Source organism: Homalodisca vitripennis, unplaced genomic scaffold (genome assembly GCF_021130785.1).
Source record: "Homalodisca vitripennis isolate AUS2020 unplaced genomic scaffold, UT_GWSS_2.1 ScUCBcl_942;HRSCAF=3924, whole genome shotgun sequence".
Classification (NCBI taxonomy): Eukaryota; Metazoa; Arthropoda; class Insecta; order Hemiptera; family Cicadellidae; genus Homalodisca; species Homalodisca vitripennis.
Window position 1 is genome coordinate 96948 of NW_025777055.1, and position 9659 is coordinate 106606.

Here is a 9659-nt window from a genome sequence, read left to right on the forward strand (position 1 = left end):
ATATATACACCTATATAATAAACACTTATCTCCTGATCTGTTACTCACAAATTTTTACACTTGTAGCAGTTAGCTTTAATCTTTAAGGTTGATTTGGTAATATTTTTGTGATTAACAATATTAACAGCTTGGGTGTTTGTCTTACCTCTTCTCTTATATTTCTTCACGTGAGTTTTACTGTTGAGTATTTTTTAGTGTTTAAGTCTTTTAAAAGTGCTTCCAGTGAAATCTTATTATTTATACCATAAAATTACTTGTAATTTATTTCTTGAGACTCTGGACATAAGTCTTGGGTGAATATGAGATGAATGATGTGTAGAATGAATGAGTGTGCCCTGTGTAGTCTTGTTACTGTACATGTTAACTGATCTTTAGAATCAATAAGTAATACTCCAGTGACCGGAGAAACTAAAGGACCTACAATTAGATTTGGGATTTATACCACTTATGTATTGGCTAATTGAAATATGTTTTATAACTTCAATATTCTGAACTGACATCACCTAGTGAAATTAAACATACCAAACTTTTCTAGTAGTACCCACTTGACTAAAAACAGCATACATATGTATGGACAACGTCAGAATGCTATAATTAATCCCATCATGTCAATTTTGTTCAAATACACGTGTAACCTCCAAGGTGAAATACAACACAATGCTTTAAAAAAACATACGCACACTTTTACAAATCTTTATAAGTAGATAAACAGGCAAGGGGATTCTGCATCTAAAAGGGTAGTTTTTATACTTACAGTTTTTAACTGGTTTTAATTTTTTTTAGATTGCTCAAATCAAAAAAATTAAGAACTGAAAACTTTTGTAATATATTTAGTTTTGGATTATATGCAATAAAAATAAAAATTTTTTTGTAAAAATACAACATTTTTAAATTGATATTCTATATAGACCAAGCAATCAAAACTTATGATCTTTTTATGATTTTGTAGCCATTGGCAACCACTATAATTCTATGCATTTTCAATGTCAACTTCTTTCCAAAAATTTGTATGAACCAGTACATTTTAAAAATATACTGTGTTGCGTATACATGAGTATGGGATTAAAAGGGTTGATTAAAAAATGCATTACAGAATGACACAACCCATAATTTTTCCAATTTTGTGTTAAAAACTTTAATTTCAAGTAAATGTCATTGAAATTTTGAGGAAAACCACAAAAATAATCTTATTTTGATTCAATTCAGTATGTTAGTGTGGATTATAAATAGCTCTTGTATATTTTACCATCCCATAACTCTCTTAGAGTTGCCCAAAAGTTTAGAAATGGTGTTTGAATATGTACATTTGTCATTGAACATGTGACTTGATATTTCAGTGAGGTGCTGGATGAGCACAACCCCTGGTACTGCCCAAGCTGCAAAAAGAACCAATGTGCGACTAAGACACTCTCTGTCTGGAGATATCCTAACTATTTAATCATTTACCTCAAACGGTAAGAGTCCACTTTAACATTTCTAATCTGTTAGTGTCTGAGAATCCATAAAAGTATTTTTGCCAAAGTAATGATGTTTTTAATGCTGTAAATTACTATTACTTATCATTGTAGAATAAGTCACCTGGATGGTGGGGCTGTGCCAAAAATAGTTCACCAACATCAGCAGATAAATTGTATAATACTGTTCAAATTAGACTGCATATTGCAAATAAAATACAAATTATCATATAATGCAGTTACACTCCTTGTCTTAGGCCGAAAATGCTGCTAGCCACATGTCTGTAAATGTATAGTTGGTGTTGCTCCTTAATGGTTTATCATCTTATCTTAAGTGTATTTGTTAATAGTATACATATATTTGGATTATTTATTGAAAATACAGATGAGGATTTCATATATATAGGCAAAAACCCCTTTTATCGTGAAGATTTAATTTTTTTGTTACCAGTAAAAAAATAAAATATGTAAGTTGAACAGCATTTAACTGAGAAACGAAAATTGTTTATTAAAAGTGAAATTTTGTTATTAATCCGGTGAATAACATGAAATTAAAGTTGTTTATTGCCCTAAGTAGGACAAATATTTATATAACAATATTTAATAAGTATATATCAGAGTGTAACAATATGTTACTTATACATAATTGGTTGATATTATGTGTAAACTATAAATCCTCTCTGTAGTAAACGTATTTAATTCCATTAGAAATTTTTTTTATATTAATATATTATATTGGGAAAGGCCAACATGGGTCAAGGGTCTGAGCTCCAGTCAAAAGATAATTGGGACTCTATGTTTATAATAGAAAAAAACTGTTAGTATTATAAGTAAAAATTAGTAGTTTTTACTAACCAAACAGACTATCGTTAAAGCTCATTGATATGATACCAAGCGAATTTAAATCTAGTGTTGCTGCACCATAGTTCCTTTTAATCAGAGACTGCATAAGCTTGAGTCTACTATATATGTAGAGTGTGTTTGTGTTTTTTTTTTTTAATAATTTAGTGAAATACCAGCCTATTTAGTCGTATATATAACATGAAGGAAACAGGATTTTTTTTTCCGGACATTTGCCATTGTTCAGTGAAACAAGAAATCAGTAACACTACGTTTCGAGATCTGCAATCTGATCTCTTCTTCAGGTAAAGAACTAACCTAATACATAATTACAAACTAGGTTAAAATAAACAAATCTTACCAAAGCGTTGTGGCACGCCTAAGTCAGGAATCACAACCTACATCTTGTGATTCCTGAATTGTGAATTCCTGAACCTGTTGTGAATTCCTAGTAGGTGGTTAGTAGACGAGTGAAGACGTATTGTGACCTGTATTCCGCAGTTTTGTTTTAATGATTAGTGTTTTGTATAGTTGTTTATTAAGTGCATGTTTATAGAGTTAGTGAATTTGACAAACAACATGTAGGTTGTGATTCCTGACCTAGGCGTGCCACAACGCTTTGGTAAGATTTGTTTATTTTAACCTAGTTTGTAATTATGTATTAGGTTAGTTCTTTACCTGAAGAAGAGATCAGATTACAGACAAGACAAGGGAAGACAAGACAATTCTTTATTTTCACATTCATCAAGAAGGAAATGGCGTCAAATACATATTATCAGATCCCGAAACGTAGTGTTACTGATTTCTTGTTTCACTGAACGATGGCAAATGTCCGGAAAAATCCTGTTTCCTTCAAAATCCTTCCATCGTCAAAAATAACCTTCAAACAAAGAATATATAACAATGTTTCACTACCCTTGGTAATCTGTATAGGTTCGTGTTCCAAGACTGTGTAAGTATGAAGCTGGATGATAAAGTGACATTTCCCCTTTGTGGTCTGAACCTGTCTCCAAGCAGCTCTCTGTATGATCTCTACGCATGCGTCTGCCACGTGGGAGGTAACTTTGGATCCAAATATTTAATATATTAAGTATTTCACTCTAAGTTATAAAAATAGATTTATATATATATATAAGTCAGAGATCCGGGTTCGAGTCCCGGCGGAGCAAGTATTTTTTGCGATTCCATGTTTATTGAAATTAAATAAGGCTATTGCCATTTATACAATTTAATGTAAATAAAAGTCATTTGACAGGTATTTGGTCTTCTGATCATATGTTAGTTTGCTTATTTAAACGCATATGTGACAGATACGGCCAAATACAAAATAATTTGAATCGGAAAAAGTAAGCGCTCTGTGGTGTAATGGTAGCACATTCACCCGGCAAGTGAGAGATCCGGGTTCGAGTCCCGGCGGAGCAAAATATTTTTTGCGATTTAATGTTTATTGAAAATTATATATATATATATATAGATTGTAATTGGTAATGGTATTATTTTAACTAGCCAACTATATAAAGGTGTTTGAAAAGTCTGGGTATGGCTTAATATTTTACAAACCATAGCAGATAACATCTATAAACTTTGCACAGTGTCATATGGCTATGTAAACTATTTTTTCCTTGCTACTACCATGACATGCCAACCATGGGGGGACGGCCCACAGAGGAAAACATGGAAAACTTAAATTAAAGCATGGGTCGAGTGATACCTCATTTGAAAGAGCTCACTTAGTAGAGTTGAATGCCACAAACCGCACCTCAAAAGGTTTATCCAATCAGAAATGGCGGGGTTGTTTTAGGTACACATTGTGAAGTACATTGTGCGCTGCCATTTCTGACTGGATCGTCGTATTCTGATGCGGTAGGTGGCGTTTTCACTCTACTAACCAATGTGTTTTCACTGACTTTTTTTAATTAGCAAATTATGTTATAAATTTATAACACAAAAAATAAAACTAAAATGAATTCGTCGTTTTTATGTTTATGAATTAATTAAGTTCTACCATTATTCATTGTTGGTGAAATAGTTAACTTACCACTTAATTTTTGAATTAAATTTTTTTGTTATTTTTTATAAATACTAATCAGTGAAACCATTGGTTAGTAGAGTGAAATTATAGTTAGCCTACCGCATCAGAATACGACGATCCAGTCAGAAATGGCAGTGCATAATGTACTTCACAATGTGTACCTAAAACAACCCGCCATTTCTGATTGGATAAACCTTTTGAGGTGCGGTTTGTGGCATTCAACTCTACTAAGTGAGCTCTTTCAAATGAGGTATCACTCGACCCATGCTTTAATTTAAGATTTCCATTTTTTCCTCTGTGGGCCGTCCCCCCATGGTTGGCATGTCATGGTAGTAGCAAGGAAAAATAGTTTACATAGCCATATGACACTGTGCAAAGTTTATAGATGTTATCTGCTTTAGTTTGTAAAATATTAAGCCGTACCCAGACTTTTCAAACACCTTGTATATTCAGTTAGTTTTTTAACATGTTCTTTACGGAGGAACTGTGCACACAATACACATTGACAGCTGACACATCTCGTTGCCTAGCAATACAACACTCATTTTTGGTTTACTTAGGACAAGAAGCTGAGAAATCTCTCATTGCACTTAATCCTAAAGGGACCTTTTCGATTGCTTCTGGATTGACAGGTTATTTAGGATAGAGGTGGGGTAGGGACGGCTTCTTGTGGAGATTCCATGAAGAGGGATAGCTGGCACTAGGGTGTCCCACAACTCTCTGGTCAAAGGTATGACCACGATATTGCTCAGGACAAGACAAACATATTTCACCACTAGAACATGAATCTCTGATGCTTAGTTTCCCATCTGTCTGCCTGTATGTGCTCGTTATAAAAAAATGAATATCTTAAAAACTAATAAATTAAATTATACCAGGTTTGGCTCAAATGTTTATGATAACAAGGCCAGTTACTGAAAAATATATCATGAAATTTAGCATTTTTAAAATGGCGGCCATTAATACTTTGAATATCTTAAGAACCTGCAATTTTACTCAAGAATTACAACAATAACAGTTTTTAGAGGATCTTATCACATTCTTTGTTTGAAGTTTGTTTTTGACGATGGAAGGATTGTGAAGGAAACAGGATTTTTCCAGACATTTGCCATTGTATCTACTGGTGTTACTGATTTTTTTGTATCACTGAACGCTGGCAAATGTCCAGAAAAATCCTGTTTCCTTCACATCTTATAGTATAGGAGCTAGCAACGTTTTCGAGAGAGAATTTCAGGTCAGCTGAAATTTTGATATGCTGTCTTTCTTGCTCTTTCGGTTGGAGTCCGGGCTATCTGGCTGGCGGTAGTGGTTGCGTTTATTAATGCGCATCTTACCTGCACAGGTACAAATCCTGGAGCGCTTCGGCAAATGGACAACATGGCGTCAGTCTAAAGTCACATGTTTAAAAAAAATGTAATTAAAAAAAAAAAAACACTTCAAACTGTCTCTCTCCAACCACCTGTCTCTCATTCATTTCAGTAGGCAGTTCAATGTCACGGTACTTTAATTTATATTTTAAACGTATATTCAAAACTTCCTGGCACTTCTTCAGTTTATCAACCACGAAAAGAATGATTTTATCTTTATGTTGTCCTGTACAGAAACACATTTCATTTTACCACCCGGCGATTGTAGCGAAATTAATAAATAAACATCACAAATAACACAAACACAAAACAAACATGTGACTTTAGACTGACGCCATGTTGGTCCCATTTGCCGAAACGCTCCAGGACTTTTACCTGTGCAGGTAAGATGCGCATTAATAAACGCAACCACTACCGCCAGCCAGATAGCCCGGACTCCAACCGAAAGAGCAAGAAAGACAGCATATCAAAATTTCAGCTGACCTGATATTCTTGTTTTAGAAACGTTGCTAGCTCCCGTACTATTATCATAAATCTAATGACCAAAATTGTTGTTTCCTGTTTTTTTTTTTTTTTTTTTTTTTTTTGTGAATGTAAAGCCTTGATTCCGTATATAGTAATGTTTTATTAAATTAAATAAGGCTATGTACCTTTCTGTCGTCAATCCAACTGGTTTTGTCCATGATGACTACTTTCAGGAGTGCTGTTCCATTATTAAATCATGTTATCAAGTACATGTTAAATAAAATTATACAAACACAAATTAGTAACTAAACAAATATACATGAACCGGTTGTTTGGTTTGATGGTCTACAACACGATATACAAGGTCTGTCCGGAAAGTAACCGACCTGTGTTCATATCTTCACATTAGTGCTATTCTTTGTCATCCAAGCCGTGGCATCCTTTGAAGTAGTCTCAATTTGATTGAACCACATGCTCCCAGATCTTAAAACAGTCCTCAATAGTAGATCCCAAAATCAGCAAACAACGTTCCTTTGAGTGCCATTTTCAATGTTGGGAACATCCAAAAGTTGTATGGAGCTATGTCGGGACTATATGGAGGCTGGTGCGTTATCGTGGTGAAGAAGCCAGTCACCGCTTGACCAGAAATGCGGTTGTTTTCTTTCACGACATCTTGCTATCTTTTTAAGACTGCAACGTGATATTCTTTATTGATCGTCTCGACCTTTTGAAGTAAATTCATAGTGCACAACACCCTCACAATTGAAAAAAATAATCGGCATTGGCTTGACATGGCTCCGACCTTGACATGCTTTTTTTCGGCTGAATCTTGCCTGGACTCTTCCACTGTGAAGTGTTTAGTTTCTGGCTTGTAACTGTAATCCAATTACTAATCACCAGTAATCATCTTCGGACATTTTCATTATCACTAACCATTTTCAAGTTGTCCAGAGCAATTTCACAGTGGAGGTTTTTCTGCTTGGTCGTAAGCAATTTAGGAATGAATGTCGTACTCTCACAAGTCATTCCCAAAATCATATTCAAAATTTCACAAACAGTAGTTTTTGGTATTTCAAGATCATTGTCTAGTACACAAACAATCAGTCGACGATCACCGTCAGTCGTAAGTCACACACGCTTGATGTTGTCTGTGAAGGTCGGTCAAAACAAGTGTCACTGTCAACAGATGTGGGACAATTTTTAAACTGCCTGTACCATTTTTTTTAACTGCGTTGTGCCCACACTTTCATCTCCCAAAAGCCTTCTTTATCATTTCAATCATTTCCGTACAACTCTTACAAAGATTGAAGCATAAACACACTCAGCATCCATGGACTGGAGAGGGGCACTATTACAATGATGATTTTGTTAGTAAACAGCCACCCCAGGACGACGACTATAGCACATGTTGTTGATTGTAGGTGTATCTGCTGGACACTACACTGCCTACACTCAGCATCCACGGACTGGAGAGTGGCACTATTACAATGACGATTTTGTTAGTAAACAGCCACCCCAGGACGACGACTATAGCACATGTTGTTGATTGTAGGTGTATCTGCTGGACACTACACTGCCTACACTCAGCATCCACGGACTGGAGAGTGGCACTATTACAATGACGATTTTGTTAGTAAACAGCCACCCCAGGATGACGACTATAGCACATGTTGTTGATTGTAGGTGTATCTGCTGGACACTACACTGCCTACACTCAGCATCCACGGACTGGAGAGTGGCACTATTACAATGACGATTTTGTTAGTAAACAGCCACCCCAGGATGAGACGACTATAGCACATGTTGTTGATTGTAGGTGTATCTGCTGGACACTACACTGCCTACACTCAGCATCCACGGACTGGAGAGTGGCACTATTACAATGACGATTTTGTTACTAAAACAGCCACCCCAGGACGATGACTATAGCAATGCCTACATTCTCTTCTACAAGAAACGAGGTAAACATTAATAAAATTGTAAACCCATTTCTGATAGTTCAAAATGGATATTCTCATATAAAAATAGGTTTAGAATCCTAATACTTCTCAATGCCTGTTAAAAAAACATACATCTTGATCTTATGGACAAATATTTATGTATACATAACGTAATTTTTATCAGCATAACTAACACTAGAATTAATTGCATTTTGCAGATACAAAAGTGATATGCTTAGAAAAACAGTACTGAAACACATACAGTAACCCTTGACTTATGACTCATTAAAACATTATTTTGCTTATAAAGTTCATATAGGCAAAAGGATAGTACAGATTTATAACCCTTAAAGGTGTATTGTTGTCCAGCACACAGAATCAAAGACAATGCATGAATAACTCAGAATAAATGTTATTACCATGATTTATTGTTTTATCAAACAATCTAAAGATTGTGAAGGAAACATGGTTTTCCCAGACGTTTGCCATCGTTCGGTGATACAGTTTGTAATATGTGTTAGGTTAGTTATTTACCTGAAGAAGAGATCAGATTGCAGATCTCAAAACGTAGTGTTTCTGATTTTTTTTGTATCACTAAACAATGGCAAATGTCTGGAAAAAACCTGTTTCTTCCATCAAAAAACAAACTTCAAACAAAGAATCTAAAGATGTTATAACAGTGAAAATACAAGCATAATATATGTGTGCATATAATTATTTTGTATCATGCTCATAATTATTATATTACAGACCACAAAATAGCTTGTTTCTTATACATCAACTTACTTATTCGTTTAATGCTTCGGATATTTGCCATCGTTATATATTTTACAAGAGGTTCCAAAGAAAGCACAGGCCAACCAGGTTCTGAATTAACAACAGAAAACAAGTTCCTTCCTGAATTGGCCTCGTAAATAACTTTTATCTCAGTAGCTTATCACACAGGGAAAGTTATTTTAATTTTTTGTGGACGGGCATACTACATATTTTCTCTATTTTTATCACTTGCAACTATTTAGAATTTATGTTCATTTATAATAAATAAACAATTGAATGACTTTTTACTAATTGAACTAGTGGTATTACTCATTGCATATTTTTCCAGGCGCTGACATTAAGAATGAAGATTTCAACGCAAAGCTGATCTCATTGAATAGTGAAAGCCTCAGTTGAACTTAGCTCAGCTCATTATACACCTCTTATTTATGTTTTATTGATATTTTAAGTAAGGTCAAGCATTTGTTGAAATTATACTCATCTATATGTAAATAAATGTAATCAATTTTTGTATATGAAAATGTTTATTTTTATTCCTCATTGATCTACGATATTAATTTAGGCAATATTAGATAATAGTTCGTCATTTTATATTTACTAATGCTGATTCCTGACGAAAATGGCAAAACTTAGCTTAGAAAATTCCAAATGCAAAGTTAAAGTGGAAAATGAATATTCACCCGAGTTTGAAGTAAAAACAGGGGTGAGACAGGGTGACAGCCTCTCTCCATTACTGTTCAATTTAGCCCTGGAAGAAGCGTTGAAAGAAAATAAGAAATAGGAA

The 9659-nt window shown here is 34.4% G+C and overlaps 1 protein-coding gene across 1 annotated transcript in view; it reads left to right on the top strand.

The window, feature by feature from the left end:
• LOC124371109 overlaps positions 1-8119 on the top strand; it is a gene marked incomplete at its 3' end in the record, with an annotated part of 59429 nt that extends 51310 nt beyond the window's left edge. The window contains exons 15-19 of the mRNA XM_046829422.1: positions 1338-1454; positions 3228-3352; positions 7580-7696; positions 7842-7918; positions 7975-8119. Coding sequence (XP_046685378.1) covers positions 1338-1454; positions 3228-3352; positions 7580-7696; positions 7842-7918; positions 7975-8119 — 581 coding nt within the window. The remainder of the gene's footprint in view (positions 1-1337; positions 1455-3227; positions 3353-7579; positions 7697-7841; positions 7919-7974) is intronic.
• Between the last annotated feature and the right edge of the window lie 1540 nt (positions 8120-9659).